The sequence below is a fragment of the Balaenoptera acutorostrata genome, chromosome 12, assembly GCF_949987535.1.
Source record: "Balaenoptera acutorostrata chromosome 12, mBalAcu1.1, whole genome shotgun sequence".
Lineage (NCBI taxonomy): Eukaryota > Metazoa > Chordata > Mammalia > Artiodactyla > Balaenopteridae > Balaenoptera > Balaenoptera acutorostrata.
The window spans coordinates 73431040-73456484 of record NC_080075.1 but is presented as its reverse complement, the minus strand read 5'-3'; the positions used below and the strand labels follow the sequence as shown (position 1 = coordinate 73456484).

The following is a 25445-nucleotide window of genomic DNA, read 5'->3' as shown; positions in this document are numbered from 1 at the left end:
GTGCCAGGCCATTCATGAACCAGACAGGTATGTTCCTGACCCATGTTGCTCACAGCCCATGTCTTCCAGGTACAAGTGAAGTGGGAAGATGAGCTCTGACCCTCTACCGCCCAGGCTGATGACCTCTCCCTCCTCTGGGCTCAGAAGGCCCATAGTCCATCTTTCCTGTTCTGGGTCCATCTCCCCAAGGGACTGAGCCCCTTGAGGGCAGGACTGAGCCTTGTCCGCTTTGCAAGTGGCCATAGGCTCTGGAGTTAGACTAGGGTTCAAATCCTGATGCGCTACTCATTGCCTGGGGTGGTGCCCACCCAGTGCATTGCAATGAGTTATGAGGCTTGCGTAAGCTCTCAGCCCATCCTGCTGTGTACCAAGCACTCAGTACCTCGCAGCTGCTCTTATTCCTACAATTACTATTGTTATTCTGGTCTCTGCTGGGAGGTCTGGTCCACAAGAGCCTGGTTAAGGCCAAACCAAACTGGCTTGGAGTAGGCTGGTTGTGGCCATCCCCCCACCCCACCACCAGGGGCCTCTGCTGGCTGCTGGCCTGGCACGAAGGCTGTCTCTCTCCGTCTCTGTCTCTCTCTCTCTCTCGTTAGCTTCTCCATAGTTGTAGGTTAAATGCACGATCTCAGGTTCCAGCCTCTGGGAAAGGAGACACCAGGTCCAGGCTCTGTTTCCACCATTGTTGTACAGAGCACTGTCTTTCTGCCATGTCCACCCCCCAACCGCCTCAGGTTCCTCGGCCCCGCCTGCAGCGGCCCCTCCCATCCTTGTCTGAGTAGAAGAGGGAGAGACATTTGTTTTCATGTCTTTTATTTCATTTTCAGCCATGCAACATTTCTGTGAGGCAGACAGAGCAAGGATTCTGACCCCATCTCTCAGAAGGGGAATCTGAGGCCTGGAGAGATTGAGTGGCCAACCCAAGGGAACAGAGTTCATTAACACCTCAGTGGGGACTGTAGCCCAGGTCTCGTGACTCCCAGGCCAATGTGCTTTGTACCTCACTGAGCTGGTTCCCAAAGGCCCTGCACAGTAAGGATGAGAAAAAAGACTTGCTGGGAAGCTAGGAGACCTTTGGAGGTTTTGTAAGGGGCAGCTGCGTTTTCTTTTCCAAGCTTATTCTGGAACCACTGACAGGCTGGTTCTTTCAGGAGCCAGCCGGGAAAGTTTAGGACTTATCCACCCGAGGCTGGGGAGACAGGTATAAGTATGGGTGCAGTTCCAGGCTCTCTTTGGAGAGCTCCCCGGGCCCTTCCTGAGCAGGAGGTGGGACGGTTGCCTCCACTGCTTTGTGGGGTGTACCCTGCTGACCAGTGGCTGCCAGGCTGCAAGCTGCTTCTTAGAAGGAGAAATGGAGACAGGGGTGTGGAGAGACCCCAGCAAAGCCTTGCAGGAGTGGTGGGGGTCAGGCCAAGCAGCTTTCTACTGCTGCATCCAGAGGGGGCTTAGTATCTAAGAACCCTGGCTTTGCCACTTACAGCTGTCACCTTGGGAAGGATACGTAGTCTCTGAGCCCGAGTTTCATCACTGTAGTTTCTGTGGAGACTGGATGGAAGAGGCCTTGCTCAGGATGCAGCATGGTGCTGCTGTGGGAAACTGCTGCCATGATCTTCCCACGGGGCTGCCCAGAGGGCAAGTGACGGGCAAGTCCGTGTCCCGTGGGAGGGCCAGAGCACTGCAGGTCACTTAGCATCCTTGCCCCATTCCACCACGTGCTCGTGTGTGTATAAATTTCCCCGGGTGGGAGCTACTTCTCCCCGCCTCACGGCTGCTCTCCGATCCTGGCATGTGTTTGTGCCTGTAACTCCCTGGCTTCCAGCCCTTCCTGGTCTCTCTGCACTGACCCGGAGGCTCCCTGTGCCCAAGTTCCTGCAGGGATCCTTGTGTATTGTTGCACCTGCCTCTCCCTCTGGGGCATCTCTACCTGGGCCTGGCACACATCAGGTGCTCAGAACGTGGTCCCGTGCTCGGGGCGGCAGGACTGACTCTCCCCCCGCCCCGTGCTGGGCGGCACTGGGAAGAGGAAGGACACGGTGATTAACTTGGAATGTCATGTATACCCATGGCTCAGGTGTCCCAGGGTGCAGTTAATGGAAAAGAGTGACAGTGCCCTTATAAGGGGCATCAGGTTGCTCACGGGCTGGAGGTCTGTGTGGACATGTCCCCTGGGATACTTGGTGAGAAGGAGGGAGTCGATGCTGTGCCTGGTTGATTGGGGGCAGACGCCCAGGGAGGCAGGGCTGAGCGATTGAGCCAGGCGGCCTGCATCCTCACCCAGCCAGGCCCTCCAGCTCGGGGCCCTGACTGAGGAGGTGGTGTGGAGGGGAAGGAACAGGCAGGTTGTGCGGTGGGGCTCATCTGAGGCTGAGACACCAAGCTTAGTACCGGTAATGGTTCCATTGTCACGACAATCTCTCATTTTGTTCATGGTTTTACAAAGAGACTTCATACCCATCACCTGCCCCATTTGACAAGTGTGGTAGCTGAGGCTTAGAAACTGAGGCTGAAAGTCATACAGCCAGGAGGCGGAGAAGGCAAGAACAGAACTCTTACCGGGGAGGGTACAGCTTGGGGGCTGTGATGGTCAGTGGTGGCCTGAGCCCAGGTGAGAAGGTTGAGGCCTTGCTCCCCTGTGCCTACAGCTCTGGCCCTATGGACACAGTTGTACCGTGTGGGATGGGCCCAGAGTGGGGAGGAGACAGCAGTTCTCAGTGGCCCCTGGAGGCTGGTCAGATAAATGCTAGCCTCAAAGTGAACAGGCTGTCATGAGGCCCTTTCCAGCCCAGACAGAGCCAGACGTGAGGGGCAAGGCCCAGGAAAGATGGGGTAAGCTCTTCTGGGGTCAAGCAGAGCTGTGGCTTTGTGCCAAGATGGTGACTTAGGACTCTGCTGCCTCTCACCCCAAAGTCAACCCCGTAGGACCTACAGAAGCAAGAGGGGAATATGGATTCTAGGAAGTAACAAACAAACATGCAAGCAGGTATGAGAAACCCAGGGGGACCAAAGGCTGTGTGAACTGACATGAGCTGGGGAGTATGGCGGCTGTTCAGCTTGTGGGGGAGGGGTGAATGGAAGCAGCAGTGGGAGAACAGGTTGGAGGAAATCTTTGCAAGTTCTGCTCTCATCACTCCCTGGTACTACCTTGGGGCAATGGTTGCCTGCTCCTTTACTGATAAAACTGTGACAAAAACCCTACTGGGATGAGGTTTAATAAAAATAGATGCTGATAAACCAGCTGTCTCATACTTTCTCTCATTGAACCCCCAGAGCTAGTTTGTTAAAAATCTCGACTGCTTTCTGTCAACCACGTCTCGCCTTTAAGGCTTAGAGATGAGACCCTGACTCTGTTTCTGTGGTGACTGGGCCCCCCTGGTGCTCACGCCCACCCTTCAGCCCCTAGAGGCTGACACAGCAGCCTTTGATGGTTGCTCAGTACTCATTACCAGACAGAGTAGCTGATACCAGGGGAGCTCAAACAGGGCAAAGTAAAGAGACTGGGGGAGTATCTCTCCTATAAAAAAAAAGACAACAGACTGAACTGTATACACCAACTGGAACAGGATCATTAGAACGAATGGACCATAAAACTATATAACAGCAATATAAAACAAGTTCAAGGAATCATAAGAAAAAAGAACAAATTAGTAAATTGGAAGATCAATTTGAAGAACTCCCTCAGAAGACAGCAGCAAAGGATTAATCAACAAAAACCAGAAAAGCTAAGAAATGTCAGCTAGAAGTAGTACTGACATCTGATCATAGGAGTTGCAGAGGCAAGAACAATATAAAAACTGAATGTTTGAAAAAAATAAGAGATAGAATTTTCTATAATAAATGAAAGATGAAAGGCCTTAGATTTGAAAGAGCTCACAAAATAGTGCAAAAAAGGAAAGATCAGGAAACCCACAATTAGACACATTATAATAAAATTTAAGAATATCAAAGATAAAGGACTTCTATTTGAAGTTGTGAAGGAAAGAACTTTGAGCTTAGAATTTTATATCTGATGAAACTCTCATTCAAATTTGAAGAAATAAGAAACATTCTCAGATTTACAAAGCTTTAGAAGGATTGCCACATAAAGATTCAAATGAAAAATACTTTTGGAGGAGGTACTCAAATAAGAAGAAAAACAATTCCAAGAGATGCTTCAAGAGATATGAGAAATAAAGGTGATTAAGTATCTTGGTAAAGACTATTGTTGTCTTTAAAAAGAACAAAGAAGGCTAGCACAAATAAAGGAAAAAGAGAACACACCTTCATAAGAACCTAGAATTAAAATTCTAATCTAGTCAATATCAGCATGAGGATGTGGGCTGAGTTGGGGAAATCAAAGAGGCACAAGTGAGTATTAAGGTACTTGTCATGTTAGGAGAAATTATAATTACTTATTTATTTGAGCTCTCAATAGGAGAACATAAACATAAGTATGGAAGGCTGACTACCTACCTTGAAAACAAAACCAGAATACATAGCTTTTCAACTAACAAAAGAAACTCAGTCTATCCAACTGAAAGCTGGAAAATAGGAAAAAAAAAGAAAGAAAGTACAGTAAATGGAAAATATAAAATAAGATGGTGATAGAAATAAGCCTTATAATAATAGAAATTACAGTAGAGGTAAATGGGTAAAACTAATCAATTAAAACAGACTCTCACATTGGGTAAGAAAACAAGACCTAATAATCCATGCCTTAAGAAGACACACTTGATTTTAAAAACGGAATTATTGAAGATAAGAACATGAAAAAAGATATACCAAGAAATTAAAAGAATCGAAACAGATATACTAGGCAAACGAACCAAAATTGGCTGAGATAGCAATCTTAATATCTGACAAAATGGAAATTAATGCAAAAAACAACATAAGAGACAAAGAAGGATATTAAGTGCCAGTTGAGGGAAAAATAAGCAAGATGATATAGCCATAATGAACATAAAGGCAACTAGTAACAGTTTCAAAACACATCAAGCAACAACTGACAGAACTGCAGGGAGAAATATATAAATCAACAGTTGTAGCAGTAGATTTTATTACAGTCATTATTGAAACTGATAGATCGAGCAGAGAAAAATAAACAGAACATTTGAAGAATTAAATAATATAAATAATAAGCTTGAGCTTATATAATATCAAGCTTATATTGAGCTACAGATAGAACCCCACACTAAACAAATTCCTTTTAAGCAGAGGGAGCATTTATGACCATGAATTAGGTCATAAGAGAAGTCTCAGTAAATTCCAAAGGATCAATACCATACAGACTCTGTTCTTTGATCATAATGCAATAAAACTAGAAATGAATAAAATAAGGAGCTATAATTTCATACATGTATTTGGAAACTAAATAACATATTATTGTATAACTCTTGGGTTTAGAAGAAAATCATAAAGGAATGTAAGAAAAGTTTAAACCTGAATAATAGTGAAAACACTATATATAAACATTTGTAGGATACAGTTAAAACTGTATATAGAGCAAAATTTACAGCTTCAAATACATTTATTAAGAAACAAGAAAAGTTAAAAATAATAGGCTTAGCACTCAAGAAGTTAGGAAAAGAGCCATAGAGTAGAATAAAATAAACAGAAAAGAAATAATTAAGAAAAGGGCAGAAATCAATGAAATGGAGAGCCACAGTAGGGGAGATTAATGAAGCCAAAAGCTGGTTCTTTACAAAGACTAATAAGATAAACAAATCTTTAGCAAGACTGACCAAGAAAAACAGAGAGAATATACAAATAAATGAAATATGGAATAAAAAGGGGGAAATAACTTTAGGCACAAAAAAGATTTTAAAACAATCTTAAAACAGTATGATCAAATGTGCACTAATAAATTTGAAAACCCAGATGAAATGTAAAAATGCCTAGAAAAATGTAAAAATCCAAAATTGGTTCAAGAAGGCATACAGAAAGTGAAAAGGGAGTCAAAGAAACTTCAAAAAAAAACAAACTTCAAACAAACTTCAAAAAAAAAAAGAGTAAAGAACTTGCCTCATCAGATATTAAGACATTTTTAAAAAGCCATATTAATTAACACAGTGTGGTAAGTTCAAGAATAGACAGATAGACTAAAGGAATAGAATAGAAGACTCAGACATAGACTTCAACATACAATAAATGGAAGAGGTGATTGCTTGCTTTGCAAGCTGATGTTAGCAAAAATGGTTCCCTTTATAGAGAAAAATAAAACTGGACCCCTATCAAAAACCACATACAAGATAAAAGATACAACTATAAAATCAGAAAATGTAGGAAAATATATTTGTAACCAAGAAGAGTATATAGACTTCTTCAACAAAACTTGGAAACACGCCAGGATTAAGAATTTCTAGTCAATGAGGGGCACCAGGGACAAAGTTAATAGATAGATGGTAGACTGGGAGAGGATATTTCAATATCTTAAACCAACAAGGAGTGGGTATCTAGAACATACAAAGAGCTCTTGCAAACCAATAAGAAAAGACAGCTATAACAATAGGAAGAAAGGGCCAAGAATATGGACAGGCAATTTAAAGAAGAGGAACCTTTAAATGCATCTTTAAAACAACAATGAGGTATCATTGTTAGCCTGGTAAGAATCAGAGAGCTGTATAACACCAGGTGTACATGAGGATGTGGAAAACAGGCACTGCCAGTGTAAACCATGACAGTCCTGGGTCAAATTAAGTGTATGCATAGCCTATGAGCTAGCAATTCCTGGCCCTGGTGTATATCCCAGATAAATACTTACAGAAGCCCAAAGGGCATATGCATAAGAATATCCATAGCATCTCTGGTGGTGGGGAGTTGGAGGCAAGCTAGGAGTTCCTCATGGGGGGTGGGTGCACAGGCGAAATGGGTAGGGTGATTAACTCACCCTGGGTTGACCATGACTTTTCTGCTTTTAGCCCTGAAAATCTGCGTCCCAGGAACCCCCTAAATCTCAGGCAAGTCCCAGGATGGTTGGTCAACCTAATGTGTGTTGGATGTGTCCCATGGCGTACTGTAGAAACAACAGATTAGCGTAGCAATGGATGGAATTTAAAAATGGTGCTCACTGACACAAAAGGAAATATTTAACATGACACCATGCAGGTAAACATAAATTATATGCTTACGAGATAACAATACCAATTTTGTAAGAGCACACAGGAAATCAAAAGATACACACGTTAAACACATTAGAATGGTTGTCTATGGAGGGAAAGAATACGGAGATAAAAGAGAATGCGTGCATCCATCCATCCCTACCTACACACTGAAAAACAAGAGGGGACCTTGTAGGGACCAATGAGACAACAGGCCATAAACGGAGGCAAATGATTTTCTCAACCCTCTGAGCCTGAGGTTCGAAAGAACAAAAAAGCTTCCTGCGGAGCCACAGGAAGCCCACTAGCTGTTGGAGAGGAAGGGGTGAGGTCCGTGTGCGACTGTATTTGTTGGAAGGTGGGTTAGCCTGGCCCTCCACGTGCCCAGGGAACAGGGAAGCCCCTCCAGGCCTGTTGGATGGGCCCAGCTGGCCCTTCTCTGTGCCAGACGCTCTGCACGGGGCTCTCCTCTACAGAGGTCCCTGAGAGGGGTCCTGGGTGGAGGGGTCAGGAAGGCTCCTCCCCAGCTCCCACCACTGCCTCCTCCCAGGAAGCAAGGAGCTCTGGGCACGCTGCCCCCCAGGGTGTGGGAGCAGCAGGCCCCCAGTAGGCAGGGAGTTGCTGGTTCCCCTCTGGGCTGGTGCTGCCCCAAGGGCATCCTACCTCTGTGAAGTCAGCCACATCCTCACAGTTCTCCAGGACCCGGGAGTAGAAGGATTGCCCTGGTGGGGAAGAGAGGAAATTATAGTCAGAACTCCCTGGACAGTAAGCTGTTTATTTAAAAGCTCCCAAATTCAATTCTTATATATATGAATGGACGAAGATCTCAAACCATTTAGAAGTGGTTATCAGTGGGCAGGGGGAGTGAGCAGATATTGAAAGCAGCATGCTTCGATTTTTTTATTGTATACACTTGAGTTTGACATTTTTCAATGACTGTGTTTCACTTTTGTAATTGAAAAAAAGAATGCTTTTAAATCCCCACCAGCCTCAGCCAATGGACCATCCACTGAAGGGCTACCTCCAGGTTGAACTCAGTCTCATTCTGAGGGTTAGTTTGGGTTGTCACGGGCGGGCAGGCTGGGGACCCAGGAGAGGGGTGGGGGAGTACTGTGTGCTCTTCTCCCCCTGGAAACACCGGGAGATCTGGCAGGACCAGCGCCTGGCCAGGGAGGGACTGGAGCGAGTCCCCCTGATGCTCCTTGGTGATGGGGGTCCATCCCCCTGGGAACCACCTCTCTCCCCTGGCCTTGGTGGCCTCACCTGTATAATAAGAGGGTTGGTGCAGGGATATCCAGGGCTTGCCTGGTTTTTAGAATTTAGAAGCAAGTCCTAGTTCAGTGTGAAGCTGACAAGGAGGCGGCCAGGGGTTTGATGCCAGAGTCAGGTGGATGGTCTGAGGAAGGGCGTGTGTGTGTGTGTGTGTGTGTGTGTGTGTGTGTGTGTGTGTCTGTATTTGGAGGATAGGGGCACATGGGGAGGGCTTGCAACCAAGATAATGAGGAAGAAGCTATAAAGCGAAAGCTAGAGACACAGAAAATAGATGTGGAGTAGACAGATGGGAAAGAAAGCTTCTTTAGCACTAGCCAGGGACAAAACAAAACAAAACAAAAAACTAAAAAGAAAAATCTCAACGACAAATCCCAAGGCAGCCAGGGGAGGAGAGGAAAGCATGAGGGATGGTGCCTGAGCCTCTTTTAATTTCCCCCCCAAGCAACATGCAATACAAATTGAGAATCAGGTGAGCATATCTGTGCACTGGGGCTTCCCCAAGGAAAGCCTGAATAATCAAAGGCCCTTTCATCCTGGGAAACGGTAATGAGCCTGGATATGGCTGTGTTCAAGTTTCCCAGAGTGAAACTGAGCAACCCAGCGAGAGGGGAGGGTGGGAGGGACAGTCCAGGATGGTATCACAGGGTTCAAATATGCATGAAGCCACTGGAGCTCAAACCTTCCCCTGCTTGTGTATTTCCTACAGCCTTGTTGGAAAAGATGTAAAATACTGTGAAATCAGCCATTGCAAAATTTATACATCAGGGCTCTGTTCTGAAAAGCAGTAAAACCTCATTGCCTCAGGCCCCGGGGATTTAAATGTGGTGAATATTGTCAAACAGGATGAGCTAAATTTTACCTCTAGATATTAAAAAAAAAAAGGTTTGCTGAAAAAAAAAATCAAATTGGGGCTTCCCTGGTGACGCAGTGGTTGAGAATCTGCCTGCCAATGCAGGGGACACAGGTTCGAGTCCTGGTCTGGGAAGATCCCACATGCCGCGGAGCAACTGGGTCCGTGAGCCACAACTACTGAGCCTGCGCGCCTGGAGCCTGTGCTCCACAACAAGAGAGGCCGCGATAGTGAGAGGCCCGCGCACCACGATGAAGAGTGGCCCCCGCTTGCCGCAAGTAGAGAAAACCCTCGCACAGAAACGAAGACCCAACACAGCCATAAATAAATAAAATAAATTAAAAAAAATCAAATCAATGATGCAGAACGGTGGAAAGGACAACTTATTAAGAAAACAGAATGTCCTTAAGCATTTTTGGACAGCCACTTTTTAGGAGGATTTGTACAAACGGTGACAGGGATCATTCCACTGGTCCTTTTCTATTCATTAGGGCAGAGGCAGGGGACCTCTGTCACCCCTTCCAAGTTATCAGTGGAGATTACTCACCCCATCTCTCGTTTCAAGTTCGCTTCCACTTAACATCTACTCTACTCAATACCAGTCTTGTTGACATTTCAGCTCCATATTAAATGACTTTCAGACAAAACCATTTAAAATCCCAATATCCAATCACCTTTGTTGCCACTGAGATTGAGAATAAGTCTTGAGAGAAAGGAAATAGCCTCTTCCCTGCTGTGGAGAGAGGCTTTTGTGGATAGACTGAGTAGGAGATTAAATGGGGAAAATTGAACAGCATCCTTCGTTCCTTTGGAGGCTCATGGGATAGCTGAGCTCTTTGGTCTGAAATAAAATCCTCCTTGAGTTGATAAATGAAGTTTGAATAGCAGACTCTGTGATCACACTGTAATGAGTGCCATGACATCAGATATACCCAAATGGAGGGGTCCAGAAGTCCAAAAGCTTAATCGAAGTCAGTTGTATGTTGTTTGCCATTTTACAATATCCATACGGCTACTACTCCCCTAAATGATGTTCTTGTCTCAGAATGCAGGATGGAGTGCCAGCTTTCATGTGATGTGACTTAAGAGTATAAAACGTCCCCATCTGCACCAAACAGCTCTCTCTTCCAGACAGTTTACCTTGCTAGAGCCAGACCTTGAGAACAGGCAAGCGTATAGGGACTGGGCTGACACACAAGAGGGTCTTCTATTTCTGCTGGGTCAGCACAGCCATTTGGCCGTGGAGGAGGGTGGGCCAGCAGTTGTACAAAGATAATTAGAATCGGGATGCTGCCTGAAGAATCTTATTACGATCCAGAAGGGGGACAGGTCAGGCATGTAAAAGGCTAGTACGTAAGGCAAAATTTAGTCGTTGGCATGCAAAAAAATTATAAATAAATTGAGAACACAGGAAAAAGAGAAGTGACCTCAACTTAGCAGATCAAAGAAGGTGTTATAGAGCCATGGGCATTTACACTGGAAGTTCGGATGGAATCTAGAAATGCAGAGACACTGGGGGGAAGAGAGAGAGACGATGCGACATCAGGCAGAGAAAGGTGTGAGCAAAGGTTTGAAAGGATGAAGCAGAGAATGGAGCCCGGAAGGAGTGGGACACAGGACAAGTGCGTTCTGATGGTGAAGGGAAGAATGAAAAGTGCCTCCCCTCGGGGAGCAGCCCCCCCGAAGGAAGACCTGGACTGGGGGGTCCTAAGAGGGCACAGAGTGGGGGGAGTGGAACATTAAGGGGAAAGTCAGTGTCCTGAGGACAAGCTTCAGGGACATGATGATTTTGCCCAGGACCTAGCCCTCTGGGCTGTATCAGTACCTGACATTACTCTTTTCCTAGTGTGAGCTGAGAAATAGCGCAAAGCACCCTGCTTGTGACTCAGACCCGTCACTATTATTTCTTTGCGTTATTTAACATTAGCCAGACCTCACTGTCTGCAGTGCCTGGGATGGCCTGTATGGAGGGTGGCCTGGCAATCAGCCGTTCCCTGCTGCAATGCTGTGACTTCCCCAGCATCTGCTCTCCCCCTGTTCCTCCACAGCACCTCAAGAGGGTGGCCCTGCAGTTTTCATTCCCCCCCAGTTCCAATCAGCCTGTTCCTTTTCAAAGGCCAGTTACTCCCACAAGTGTGGGGAAGCAGGCCCCAGGCATCCCTGTGTGCAGAAAAAAAGCCAGGCTTAGTCAGGTTTGGGGCCTGCTGCTGCGGCTCAGGCTGGGAGGCCTGGAGCTGGCTATTCCATCCCCGGGGTCTCAGAGTCACCATCTTTAAACTGGCGGCAATTATCCTGGACGAGCCTACATCCAGGAACCACTGTGAGGGTCAGCAAGAGACTGTTTCTGTGAAAGTCTGAGTAAAGCATCAAGCCCCTTACAAGCACAAGGGGCCACGGGACAGTGGTTAAGGCTTGTGGGCCAGGCTGCCTGAGTTCAAAGCCCAGCTCTATCACTTGCGGGCCTTGTGCTCTTGAAGAAGTTAACTGGTCTTTGTGTTAGTTTCCTCATCCATAAAATGGAGAAAATGATAGTGCTTATACACCTGGTACGTACCTCATTACCCAATTAAAAGATGGCTATTATTATACTAAAGAGTCCTGCTTTTTCTTTTGACATTTAAGTTGTGTCTTAAATATAAAAATGGTTTCCTCTATCACGGATCACATTTTGTAGCTTATTTTTAGTAGTATATAATCAGGAACAATTTTCTACCTCATCTTGTATAATATTTTTTAAAGTTTAGTTATTTTACGTATGATTAGCTCTTTTTTTTAACCAGGTAAAATTTACATTCACAGATCTTAAGTGCACAACTCAGTGAGTTTTGATAAATGCATATGTTGTACTTGTGTAATCACCATACAATCAAGACACGTCAATCAAGAACACTCCTGGGCTTCCCTGGTGGCGTAGTGGTTAAGAATCCGCCTGCCAATGCAGGGGACACAGGTTCAAGCCCTGGTCGGGGAAGATCCCACATGCAACGGAGCAACTAAGCCCGTGCGCCACAACTACTGAGCCTGCACTCTAGAGCCTGCGAGCCACAACTACTGAGCCCATGTGTCACAACTACTGAAGCCCGCACACCTAGAGCCTGTGCTCTGCGGCAAGAGAAGCCACCGCAATGAGAAGTTCGTGCACCACAACGAAAGCCCCTGCTCGCCTCAACTAAAGAAAGCCCACACAGCAAAGAAGACCCAGTGCAGCCAAAAATAAATAAATAAATAAATAAAACTTTAAAAAAAGAACATTCCTATTCCTCAAGATGTTCCCTCATCCCCCATTTTCCATAAGTCTCTACCCCTCATAGGTAAACTACTGCTCTGATTCTAACTCTTGATTTTAAACTTTGTGTAAATGGTGGTATCATACAGAATGTACTTTTGTGTATCTGGCTTCTCGAAGTCAATGTAATGCTTTTGTGATTCATCTACATGGTTGCATATATCAGTAATTCATTTAATTGTATTGTTGAGCAATTTCTGTTGTATGAATAGACTGCAATTTGTTGATCCATCTTCTTGTTCATACTTTTGGGATTGCTTTCATTGTCAGGCTGTTGCGAGTAAAGATTCTGTGAACATTCTTGCAAAAGTTTTTGTCGACCTATCATTTCATTTCTTTTGGGGAAATACCTAAAAGCAGAATCACTGGCTCAGAGCATAGGTGTATGTTTAACTTTAGAAGAAACTGTCAAACACTTTTCCAAAGTGATTATACTATTTTACAGTCCCATCCACAATGTAAAAGAAATGCTCTATATCCTCACCAACATTTGGTTATTGTCAGACTTTTACGTTTCAGTGCATGTGATGTCGTATTTCATTCTGGTTTTTGAGTTTCACTTCTCTGATGACTAATGATGTTGGTCACATTTTCATGTGTTTATTGGCCATGTCTATATCTATATCGTGAGCAAGGCAAGGTTGTCCACTCCCACTTCATGTTTTATACAACATTGTACTGGAGTTCTAGCCAGTCATTATTTTTCCAATTTTAAATTAACCTTGCATTCCTGGGATAAAGCTCACTTGTTATGATGTGTTACCCCTTTCATATATTGCTACTCAACTGACTAATATTTTGGTAAGGATTTTTACATCTTTGTTCATGAGGGATATGGGGCTCTAATTTTCTTTTTGTATAAGGTCTTTATCAGATTATGGTATCATAAAATGAATTATGAAGTGTTCTTCCTTCTCTATTTTCTGAGAGTTTGTGTAAGATTAACATTATCTCTCCCTTAAATAATTTCTAGAATTTACCAGTGAAGCTGTCTAGACCTGAAGTTTTCTTTACGGAAAAGCAGTTTATCACCACCACCACTGCCATCATCATCATCATTATCATTGTTATTACAAACTTGATTGTATTGATTTCTTTAATAGATACTGGGCTCTTCAGGTTTTCCATTTCTTTTTGTGTCAGTTTTGGTCAGTTGTTTTTCAAGGGGTTTGTTCCTTTCATCTGCGCTGTAGAAATTTATTGACATAAAATTATTCATAATAGTCCTTCAGTTTCCTTTTAATTTAACAATATCCCCTCTTTCAGTCCTGATATTGGTAATTTGTGTTTTCTTGTTTTTTCTTGTTCAGTCTTGCTACACTTTACCTATTTTATTAATTTTTTTTTAAAGAACAAACTTTTGGCTTTGTAAGTTTTCTCTGTTGTTTGTTTTCTATTTCTTTCCTTTTATTATCCTTGGATTTAATATTTGAGATTGTATTTATTTTTATTTATTGAAACATAATTCACAAACCATAAAGCTCACCCACTTAAGTATGATTCAGTGAGTTTTAGTATATTCACAAGGTTGTGCAACCATCATCACTAACTCCAGAATATTTTCATCACCTCAAATGAAACCCCATACTCATTAGCAGTCACTCCCTATTCTCTTCTTCCAGCCCCTGGCAACAACTAATCCGTTTTCTGTCTCTATAGATTTTTCTATTCTGGCCTTTTCATACAAATGGAACCATATGATACGTGGTTTTTGTGCCTGGCTTATTACACTTAGCAAAATGTTTTTAGGATTTGGGTTTAATTTTCTTTTCTTTTTTTTTTTTCTTTGGCTACGTTGGTTCTTCATGGGCTTCACAGCCCGTTGCTGTGCACGGGCTTTCTCTAGTTGCGGTGAGCAAGGGCTACTCTTTGTTGCAGTGTGCAGGCTTCTCATCGCGGTGGCTTCTCTCATCGCGGAGCACAGGCTCTAGGCATGCAGGCTTCAGTAGCTGTGGCACGCGGGCTCAGTAGTTTTGGCTCGTGGGCTCTAGAGCTCAGGCTCAGTAGTTGTGGCACACAGGCTTAGTTGCTTCGTGGCATGTGGAATCTTCCCAGACCAGGGCTCAAACCTGTGTCCCCTGCATGGCAGGCGGATTCTTTTTTTTTTTTTTTTAAAACATCTTTATTGAAGTATAATTGCCTTACAATGGTGTGTTAGCTTCTGCTTTATAACAAAGTGAATCCGTTATACAATGTGACTGCATCATGGTGTAAGGGAAGAGGCAGTGGTTTTAAATTTATTTATTTATATTTTTGGCTGTGCTGGGTCTTCGTTTCTGTGCGAGGGCTTTCTCTAGTTGCGGCAAGCAGGGGCCACTCTTCATCGCGGTGCGCAGGCCTCTCACTATCGCGGCCTCTCTTGTTGCGGAGCACGGACTCCAAACGCGCAGGCTCAGTAGCTGTGGCTCACGGGCCCAGTTGCTCCGCGGCCTGTGGGATCTTCCCAGACCAGGGCTCGAACCCGTGTCCCCTGCAATGGCAGGCAGATTCTCAACCACTGCGCCACCAGGGAAGCCCTAGGCGGATTCTTAACCACTGCACCACCAGGGAAGTCCCTACTTTGCTTTTCTTTTAGCAGCTTCTTAAGGCAGAAACCTAGATCATTGATTGTAGGCATTTTTCTTTTCTGCTCTAAGTATTTAAAACTAAATGTTGATGTGTAGTATTTTCATTAACATCCAGTTAGAAATGTTTTATAATTTTGCTTTTGTTTTCTCTTTGACCTTAGATTATTTAGAAGAGTATTGTTTAATTTCCAAATATTTGGAGCTTTTAAAGATCTCTTATTCTTATTCATTTCTAATTGAATTCCAGTGGGATCAGAGAATATACTCTGTAAGATGTCAGTCTTTTGAAATGTATTGAGACTTGTTTAATCACCCAGCATATGGTCTGTCTTGATAAGTGTTCCATGTGCATATGAGAAGAATGTGTATTTTTCAGTTTTGGGGTGAAATGTTCTAGAAATGCCAATTAGGACAATGTGGTTGATGATGTTGTCAAATCTATGTCCCTAATGATTTTATTGTTTAGTTGTTTGTGATTCTCTCTTGTAATAACACTTTTTCCCCCTGTGAGGAACACATACTATTCAATTTTATAATGACAGTTCATGGGACAGTAGAATGAAGAAATTCAATTGAAAAAGAGTTGTCCAGGAAAACAGCTATTCCTTATGTTCCTTAACCAGTGTGCTCTCCAAAGATCACCAGCAACTCAGAGATCCAGATTTGGGTTCTGTAGAGTCACTGGGCTTCCCACAGGGGAAGCTGTCCCTTCCTTTTCCCCCACTTCTCACCTCCACTCACTTATTTCCCCTTCCCTCATCCTGTTAACACCCAGGGACACAGTAGGCACTCAGGATTAGGTGAGGCATTCATCTGAGAGGCAGGGACAGGGCAGGGATTATAAACTCCATCTCTCTGGCTCAGCTCAAACCTGTACTTCCTTCCAGGTGCTGCCTCAAAATGATTTTGCCATGTAACTAACTGATGGCGCTGTTTCTCATCTTTCAGACCCAGGCACTGAGGCAGAGAGAGAGTGTGATGTTTCCCCTCGAGCCTGGGACAGCACGAGCCACACTCTCAGCAGCTGTTGCATCTTAGGTTCTCCTCCTCTGTGACAGATGGAGGAGCTCGTGGTTTCAGTGATCCATGAGCTGTGCAGAGTACCTTCTCCGTGTCAGGCACTGGGAATATAATGAAGCATGATGGGAGCGTGACTCTTTCTACATCCTTAAATGGGGTAAAAAAATATTGTTAAAACTGCAGTCCTCAAAGAATATACAAATCAATTTTCACTGCAAAGTAAAGGAGCTGTTACAGTGGAGGATTACTGGACTGAATGTCAATATTATGACATAGTATGAGTGTGTTTCATGTTTGGTAATTGCAACCATTGTTGCTTTTGTTGTGGTCATCCATGTACAATGCTTGGTGTCAGTCTATTTATCTCTTGTAAAAATAAAATACAGTGTGTGTGTGTGTGTGTGTGTGTGTGTGAAAAAAAAAATCCTTAATAAAAAAACAAAAAAATCTGCAGTCCTGACTTTATCTTAAACCTTGGCTTTTAAAGAAAAGCCAGCGAGTGAAAACTGACTTCCAGCTAAGCTGATGAGCCCTGCTGTTTTGAAAAATAAAATAGGAGCAAAGACTGTTGAGCCAGCCTCTCAGGGGTGGATCAGTCCAGGTAGGAAGCAGACAAGAGGCCAAAGGTGAAGATGATCATGTGATATTCTCCGTCTCAGGAGACCTTTCTGGAACTGTCAGTGGAAGAAACAGATCACTGCCAGGTGCTTCCGGGCTCAGGGGCTGCAGGGTCCCCTGCTGCTAGCTGCTTGGCCGCTCCTGCCACACCTGCAGGCCGCACTGCTTCCTGTTGCTTCTGTTTCAGATTTGTTCTGTGCCAGGCACTGTGCTGGTCCCAGGGAACCTGGTGAGGTGCCTGCCCTGGAGGAGCCCACCTGGATGGTGATGGCTGCAGGTGTATTTCACCCTATCATCTCCATGTCTGGCAGAATTTGGGGTGTCAGCAACTGACAGGAGTCCAAAGGAGAACTCCTGCCCCCCCCCTCAGATCCCTGGGTCCATGGGATCCCCAGGGTCACAATCTACTCTCTTTCTGTCTCTCTAGAAGGCTGCAGCATGAGGGATCCTAACTAGAATAATCCTTACATTTTACAGCACTTTACAGTTTGTAGAGCCTTTCATGTATATCAACTTTCTCGTTTGATCCCAAAGCAGCCCCGTAAGAACCAGGCATACCTTGCCTTCTCCTAGGTCTTCACTTACCACCTGGACTCCCAAACCACTGGATTCCCACCACTTTCCTGGGTACTCAGGGTACCAAGGCAAATTTCGGGCTTCCTGGGGGACATTCTCACTACAATGACCTGCGGGCACCCCCCAAACCTGCTCTTCCTTGTAGGCGCCCCAGCTTCACTGGTGGCCTCACTGTTCACCCAGGTGCTCAAGTATGAAATCCAGCGGCACCCTTGTCCTGCCTTCTTGCTCACTCCCAATCCCAGAGCTGCCTCCTCCTCTGAACGGATGTCACCCCTTCTCTCCAAACCCACAGCCCCCCTTTTGAGGCACAACCCTCTGCCTGTACCACTGCCCCTCCCTGGGCTCCTGGCCTGAGGTCCTGACCTCCAGATCCCCAAATCGGATCTTCCCACCCCATCCTCTTGCCAAGAGCTTTGGTGACTCCCACTCAGTTACAAGGCAAAGTTCAAACTCCAGAGTGTGACACTGAAGACCCTCTGTGTTTGAGCCCAGCCTCCCCTCCACCCCATTCCTACCCCAGGCCCTGCCAGCACTCCCTGCTCCCCAAGCCCTTGACACGGCTCCACACCATCACATCTGTCCTGATAGTAGCCCCTCTGCCTGGAATGGGGCCTTTCATGAGTTTTGTCTCTGCCAAAATGCTATCCTCTCTCAAGGGTGTTTCAATATCAGCCCATCCCCTGCTCAGTAAGATCTCCTCTCTGGGCCTGTGCACTTTTCCAGCTTCATCCCGTTGACTCATCCGCTCAGGGCAGCTTCTGGAGCTCTTGGTCTGAGCGGGCTTCTCTTGCCTTGTGCTGACTTGCACCTGTACCTCTCTTTCCAGAACACTCATCCGACTCACAGTGACTTGTACAATGACTGGCTTCCCCTTGAGGGCAGGGACCTTGTCTGTCTCATTGACTGCTGTCACCCCATTGCCTGGAATAGCACTTAGCTTATAACTGGTCCGTGATGAATATTATCACCTGGATGAATGAAGGAGTGAATGAATGATTAAATACTTGACTTACAAAACACATTAAAATATAGCTTTTAATGAATTGGGAAAGAGTTTATGACATTAATGAGATAATCAGAAACCTGATCACTGAATACTTGATAGTGTTAAGGATTTATTTTTTTTTTAGGAGTGATATAATATGTGGGTTTTTTTTTTTTTTGAGTCCTTGATTTTTACAGCTATATACTAAATATTTACAGAGGAAATGGTGTGGTGTTTGGGATTTACTTCCAAATTACTTGGGGGGTGGGAGTAGGAAGGGGTACAAATGAAACAAGATTGGCCATGAGTTGACAGCTGTTAAGACTGCATGGGGAGAACTTGGGGGCGTTTATACTAGTCTTCCTACTCGAGTATATATTTTAGATTTTCCATTCTAAAAAGTTAAAAATAAAAAAAAAGATCAAACCCAGGGATGGGAGTAGGCGGAAGGGATATAGTTTTTATGTTATCAGTAAAGGTGGGTAAGATAACCAAGACTTTGCAATTCAGGGAAATTATTTGTAAGTCTGTTCTTGAGCACATTGCCTCCCAACAGCATTTTTGCTGAGGGTCGTTTGTAGCAGAAGACAGTTATATGGTCATTTCCATATCATGAAAACACACTTGTCTCATCAAAGCAGGAGAAGCTTGGGGAACATTCAGCACGCTCTGCTGCTCTCCGAGGTCTGCAGTGGCTTGCTCTGGCCCGGGGGAAGAGGATATTTACCTCCTAGGGCTTTAGGCACAGAAGATCCACTCCCCCGGTGATGAGGGGCCTGGGAGTGCTCGGAAGAGTGGAGGCTGTGGCGTAAATCCCTCGGGCACCGCAAAAGCGCGGAGCTGTGTCCACAGCCAGCAGTGCAATGCAGAAGCTGTCCTAAGGGTTCCCTCTGTCTGCCGCCTTCACTGGGGCAACACCCACCCCACATCCTCCCAGAAAGGAGGTGCTGGGCGGGGCTGGAGTGTACAGGCAGGTCCAGGCATCCCAGGAGCATCTCAGGGCTGGGACACAGGGGTACTCTGCCTCTTTCACCAGGGGTGGTAGAGAAGTCTCTGGATAGAAATCCTATTTCTCACCAAGGCGGAGAGTTCCCCCATTTTAATGGGAAAATAAATCTAATTTGGAGCCTGAGGCGGTCCCTGCAGCAGCCAGGAGTAGGGGAATCTTGTCCTCAGTGCCCAGGCGGGGGCCCCAACCCCTCCCCAGCACGCAGTCACCCACCCGGCCAAGCGCTCCTTTCCAGGCTCTCTAACCTCCATCTACTACCTGCAGCCTCTGCTGCAGCCAAACCTAGTGGCTTCCTGGCCATCGTATTTAAGTGGCATTCCCCTCCTCTGGCCTCTGGTCCTGTCAGTCCCTCACCCAGAATGGCCTTGCCTCCGCCAGCAACCCTTCCTCTCCCCTCCTTCCGCATCTCCACGTGTGCGAGCAGCTATTCAAGACCCAGCTTAAGGGCTTCCTCCCCGCCTCCTCTACCCCGTCCTCTGCCTTCTCATGAAGCCTTCCCTGATCTCTGCAGCTGGGAGCAAGCGGCCATCCTCTGAATGTGTTGCAGTTTACGCCCCGCCCCTAAGTGCGCCTTGGCCCCCTGTGTCTGGCAGTGTTTCTCCGTTAGGTCTGCGCACGTATCTTCTCCTCTATCAGATTGTGAGAGCCTGGTTCCTTTAAGCCCCACCCTGTACCTTGTGCCCGAGGCAGCAATGCTCAGAAAGAGCATATGCCATGAAGCGGGAGGGGCGGGGGAGCTGTGTAGCCTTTCTTGCTTCCCACCTGAGGACCACAGCTGGACTCCCCAACATTTGCTAGAAGATGAAGTCAGCCTCCCTCTGGGGCCCTGAAAGATCCCCTGGGTTGGGAGGTCAATGGAGGGAGCTAGGGCCAGGATTCTTGATTCCTCCACTTCCGGATCCCCTTTGGATAGACAGCTGGGGGCGGGGACATTCACAGTTGAGGACACTGAGCCAAAGAGTGACCGTGTCACAGAGGAAGAAGGATTTAAACCAACAAGTGAGTACCTCAAAGACATGCTGTTTTGTATTCATTTTGATGACTTGGCCCAGGGCTCAGCATAGGGCTCAATTAGGAGAGCTAAGATCAGATCCCTGTCTTCAAGGCGCTTGGAGGTTAGTACAGCATACAAACTGGGGCAGTTTCTGAACTACAAAGTGCCCTAGCTGAGGGGTGGAAGGAGCGTGTACACAGTACTGCAAGGGAGGGCGAGGGCTCCACAGAGGAGGTGACGGCTGAGCTGGGCCTTGAAGGGTGCACAGAATTAACGGGAGTTCTCAAGGTGGAGATGGCAGAAGAAATATGACGTCTCGAGGCTTGGAGGTATAGAAGACTTGGCATCTTCGGGGAATGGCAGGAAGTTCAGTGTAGTGAGAACCCAGTGGGTGGTGTGGGGAGGGAACAAAGAGGAAAAGTCAGCTGGGCCAAGGGGGGAGCCTTGATAAAGCAAACCTCTGTGCCAATTACCAGGTCAGGCGAATTATGTGGAGATCAGAGCCAGCCTCCAGAGATCACCCATCTCACCCATTGAGTCCCCAAAGCTGGTATTTTGCCAAGAAAACTCAGGGATGGAGAGTAAAGGAAGATCAGGAGGCTGGCCCCAGACAGTCTGTCACTTGGTTCCCTGACAGCCCAGGGACCCATGACTGGGGGTTTGGATGGGGCTGAGAAGTGGGCAGAAGGTTGGACTAGAGGATCTTAGAGGCCCTTCCCACACTGCCTTCCGTGACTCTATGATGGATGCTGGGAATTATTTCAGGAGTTGAAAAAGGACAGCTTAAGCTAACACTTCCTCCCTTTGAGTAGTGACCTGCAGGCAAGATGGCTCCTTCCCAGACAGCCCACTCCGGATTCTGGCTGCAGCCCTCTGCGTTAAATGAGGACCATGGTCTCCATCTTGCTTATGGGAAGCGGAGGCCCTGAGGCCCTGTGGTCCACATGAATGACGGGGACTGGGGTCCAGGCCTTCTGGTGTCTCCTGTCTGACTCAATGGGCTGTGACTCCTGCAGGTTAGGGGCTGTGTCTTCTTCCCCCCCAGGGTTCCAGGCCTGTCCACAGATATCAGCACATTCAGTGAACAAATGAATGAGGGCAGGACCAGAGGACCAGGTTAAGAGTGGCTGTTGGAGCAGTAAGAACCAAGAGCTACAGATGGAGCTGGCCGGTGTGCGCTGAGCCGAAGGGTAGGTGGCCAGCTGACCCGGGATGGCAGGGAAAAGAGGGGTGGCCGGGGACAAAGCTGGAGCATGCCCAGCCCACATGGGAGCAGGGATCTCAGGGGTGGTCTGCCCCAGGCCTGGGTTCCTGTGGAACATCTTAGCTGGGGGTCCCTATAGAGCAGAGGCCAGGCCAATTTGCTTGCTCCTGGCACAGGTCGGGAACCCCTCAGGCGTGCCCTCCTCCCCGCTTTATATCTCGCATGGTGCCCTCTCTCCTCACTCCTGGCTGACAGAAGGAAGCTGGGCTGGAGAGATGATGACTCAAAAGCCAGCAGCTGCCCCAAGTAGAAGTGAAACAGTTGTCTCACAAACACATCGGTCATTTAAATGCTCTTTCCTCAAAACTCTTTCATACCTATTTTTTTCACTGAAGCAACCTGATGAAGTGAATGTTATCATTGTACCCATTTTACTGGTGAGTAAACTGAGGGTCAGAGAGGTGAAGTAAGTGGAAGAACCCAGGTAGGACCCAGGGCTTTTGACCCCATATCTACAGATTTCTCTACCACAACCCCATAGGGCTCTTTCCTAAGTGTCCTGTATCACGCAGCACAGAAAGTCAAGCTTTATTTCAACCAATTGATCTGGTCTACCTGGGCCACGAGTAACTCACCTGGTGCTCCCTCACCCCACCTGGCATTGAGCTTCACTCAGGGGATTCGGGGAGCTCAGGGCCAGCATCCCCCTGTGACCGTTTGCTGGCTTCTCATTTCTCCCTGCAGGGTACTTGCTTGGACACCAGTGGTTGTGTGTGCAGGAGACGCTGTGGAACATTCTAGAGTGAGTCTATTCCCTCTGAATTGTAGTTAGTGTTGGTCTTTTGGGGCATCTATAGTTGTCAACTGCTGGCAGCAGCAGGTAAATGGCTGGGGCATCTCTGGTTCTTGCAAAGGACTCTTTCTGGAAACCTGCTTGCCATCTGCCTGTTCCTGCTGCCCAACCCCCTCCACAGGAGCTCTGCCTACGGTCACCTGCTGCAGATGCGGAGCTTGGAAGTGGATTTCTCCACTCAGTCCAGAGAGCACGGGTTGCAAATAGGCTAATTCCTGTGTGGTCCACTGAGGCTAGAGGACTAGCCCCACTGCCCAAAGAAACAGGTGGGCATCCGATAGACAAGGTGCTCAACCCCAGTTCACCAGGAGGGGATAAAGAGGCTTTCAGGGTGGAGCAACCAGGGCTGGGATGAGGTCTTGTGAAGTGGGGCCACTGTGCTTCGGTCCCTCCGCTAAGGCCATACAGATCTCTTTACACCTTGGTTTTTCTGCCTGCAAATGGGACTGGTTTGTGCAGCCTGGGACTGTTCTGTCATGGCAGCAACAACACGGCGACCTGTAGCTAAAGACCCAAATACTGTGCTATCTGCCCACCACGGGGACACGTGTCACAGATGAAAGGACACACTTGCTTTTTCTAAAGGCAGCACGAGCTGGCAGGTGGCACGTGGAGATCCAGGGTGCTGCAGAGAAAGCAGTCTGGGCGGGTGTGGGAAGCAACAGGCAGCCGAGCCCCCATTCCTCTCCCTCCTGCTTGCATGCACACCGCGATCCCCTCCACCTCTGCCTGTCCCTACGCACAACAGGCCACAGTGTGGACAACCCAGGGCCTCGTGCCCAGAGCTGGCCCGACTGAGGGGGTGACGTGGGTGCCCCGGCGGCTGCTGGAGAGGTCCTGAGGGGGCTGCCCCATGGTCTCACCTCTCCCTCCTGGCGCAGGTGCAGACGTGTGTCCAGCCTGGGCCCTGATGCTCAGTTTGCCCTTTAATCTGGTGGGTTGTCTCAGCTCCTCCCCATCTCTCCCACCCCGCCCCCACCCTCAGACCCCTCTCTGGGGAGAAAGGGCCATGTCTAGTGAGGAGCACCCTGGCCTTTGGTCAAAGGCTGCCAGACATGCCCCTGGCCCAGGGGGCTGGGCTGTGGCCAGACAGAGGCAGAGGTGTGTGGGTAAAAAGCAGAGGGAAGCCTGGCCTTGTCTTTCCCTGCTCAAAACCTTCAGGGGCTGCCCACTTTCCCCGGGGTGAAGGCAGCCTTGCCTCCTCGGCTCTACCTGTCTCTCCTGCCTCAGCTCGCACCTACCCTGGGATCCAGGCTTATGGAGCATCTGTCTGTTCCCGTGTCCCAGCTCCTTTCCTGATCTTGGGCATCCTGTCCCCTCTGTCTGCTCTGTTCTTACCTCTTCACCTTGCTCCTTTCTGCTGTTCCCTTGGGTTTCAGCTGAGGTGTCACCTCCTCCTGGAAGCCTTCCCTGACCACCCTGCCCCCAGCCTGGGTCAGGGTGCTGCTTCTGTAGCTTGCACCGTACATTCGTCCCCATCCTCATCGTATCACACACCTGTCCCTATTGTCTGCCCACTGGTCCTCCTGTCCCAGTGGATGTGGGCTCATTGAGGGCAGGGCCTGGGCCATGCCCAGCCCCTGGCCTTGGCACAGAGATCATAGTAAATGGTCACTGGATGTGTGAGAGGGAAGGAGGCTAGGAAGAGAACCAACAGAGAGGGAGGCTGGTGGGGCTCATAGGATCCCTGACCACAGATAGACCTGCGAGAAGCCAACAGTATCCTCATCATGCTGGTTTCTAGGAGCCCCCCGGGTCTTCCAGGCTGTAGACCCCACCCCCACTCTGTGCCCAAGGAAATCAACCTGCAGGAGGGAGAGGGAGAGGAGGAGGGGGCCCAGGGAGACTCCGCAGCACTGGGTCCCTCAGCCCTGGGTGCCCCTGAGCCCTGGGGTGGGGGTCCTCACTTTTGCCTCCCCAGGACCTCCTGCAGGCAGAGGACTCCACAACCCTCTGGTTGGCACGTTGGCAAGTGCAGGGAGAGACACACGTGCAGACATGGAAACGTGGGGGACCCTGATTTTCAAGAAATCACAATGGTTAGTCAGGCCAGGGGCAGATGGCTACCCGTGAGAAGCCTCATCGCACCAACACTGCTAGAACTTTTCCAATCCATCCTCCCCTCCCTGCCCTATCCCGTCAGCCCAGAGCTGGGGTCCCCATAAGACAGGAGAGTCCCTACCTCGGAAAGTCACTTTGGCGATCCGGTCGCCCCTGCCCCGCAGCTCGGAGACCGTCTTGAGGTGGAGGAGCAGAGCCATGCCGGTACGGGAGCCTGGGTACCGCCAGGCGGGAGCAGCTGGGGAAGGAGCGAGCTCTGCGGATGGAAGGCGCTCGGCACACATGCCTCCCTCCTCTCCCACACCGCCTCCTCTCCCTCTCCCCTCCGATGCTGCCCACAGAGACCAAGGCAACCAAGCCGAGCCGCTCCTTCCAGCGACTCACAGCCCGGCCAACCCCCACCCCTCCAAGTTGTCAGCCCAGCGTGTGCGTATCTGTGCGTGTGTGTGTGTGTATCTGTGCGCGTGTGTCGTGCGCCCGTGCGCAGCCTAGCAGTGCAGACAGTCTGAATTCATTATTCAGCAGCCGCCTGCTCCCAGATAAAGGATGGCCCAGCTTCAGGTGTCTTCTCTCAGCTCCTGGGGCAGAGCGGCCTGCCCTCCCCTCCACAGGGCCTGCCAGGCAAGCTCTTCTGCCACCAGGAGTGGGAAGATGGGAGTGGGCATGAGCGCGGTGGGCTGGGTGTGGGGCGGCAGCCCTCCCACGAGGGAGAAGGAACTTTATGATCTGCGTGAACAGGAAGGTGAGCTGTCGCACTGGTGTTTCAGGGTGCCTCTCCCCCAGTCAAGCTGGCCAGCGGGGCTGCTGGTGCCCACCAGGCTCAGGGGGCCTGCATGCTCTGGATGGGTCACGCTGTGCTAGGTAGAAATCCCAGCCCAGGGCCCTTCAGCTGGAAAATCAGCACCTACCGGATAACATCAAGGCTGTGCCTGGTGGCCGGTGCCTCAGAAATGGGAACCCTAAGAGGACAAGGGAATGTACTTTCCCACCTGCTCTCATGGAGATTAGGACCCCAAGAGGCTGGGTCCTGACCCCCTGGGATCTGGGAGGATGGAGGTGCTGCTTGGGGGGCGC

At 48.1% G+C, this 25445-nt stretch overlaps 1 protein-coding gene across 3 annotated transcripts in view; it reads right to left on the bottom strand.

The window, feature by feature from the left end:
* Nucleotides 1-24571, bottom strand: part of OTOF (otoferlin) — an 88147-nt gene extending 63576 nt beyond the window's left edge. For all 3 annotated transcript variants that reach the window (XM_057558233.1, XM_057558232.1, XM_057558234.1), the window contains exons 1-2: nt 24493-24571; nt 7737-7795 (exon numbers count right to left, since the gene is read on the bottom strand). In XM_057558233.1, coding sequence (XP_057414216.1) covers nt 7737-7795; nt 24493-24571 — 138 coding nt within the window. The remainder of the gene's footprint in view (nt 1-7736; nt 7796-24492) is intronic.
* Between the last annotated feature and the right edge of the window lie 874 nt (nt 24572-25445).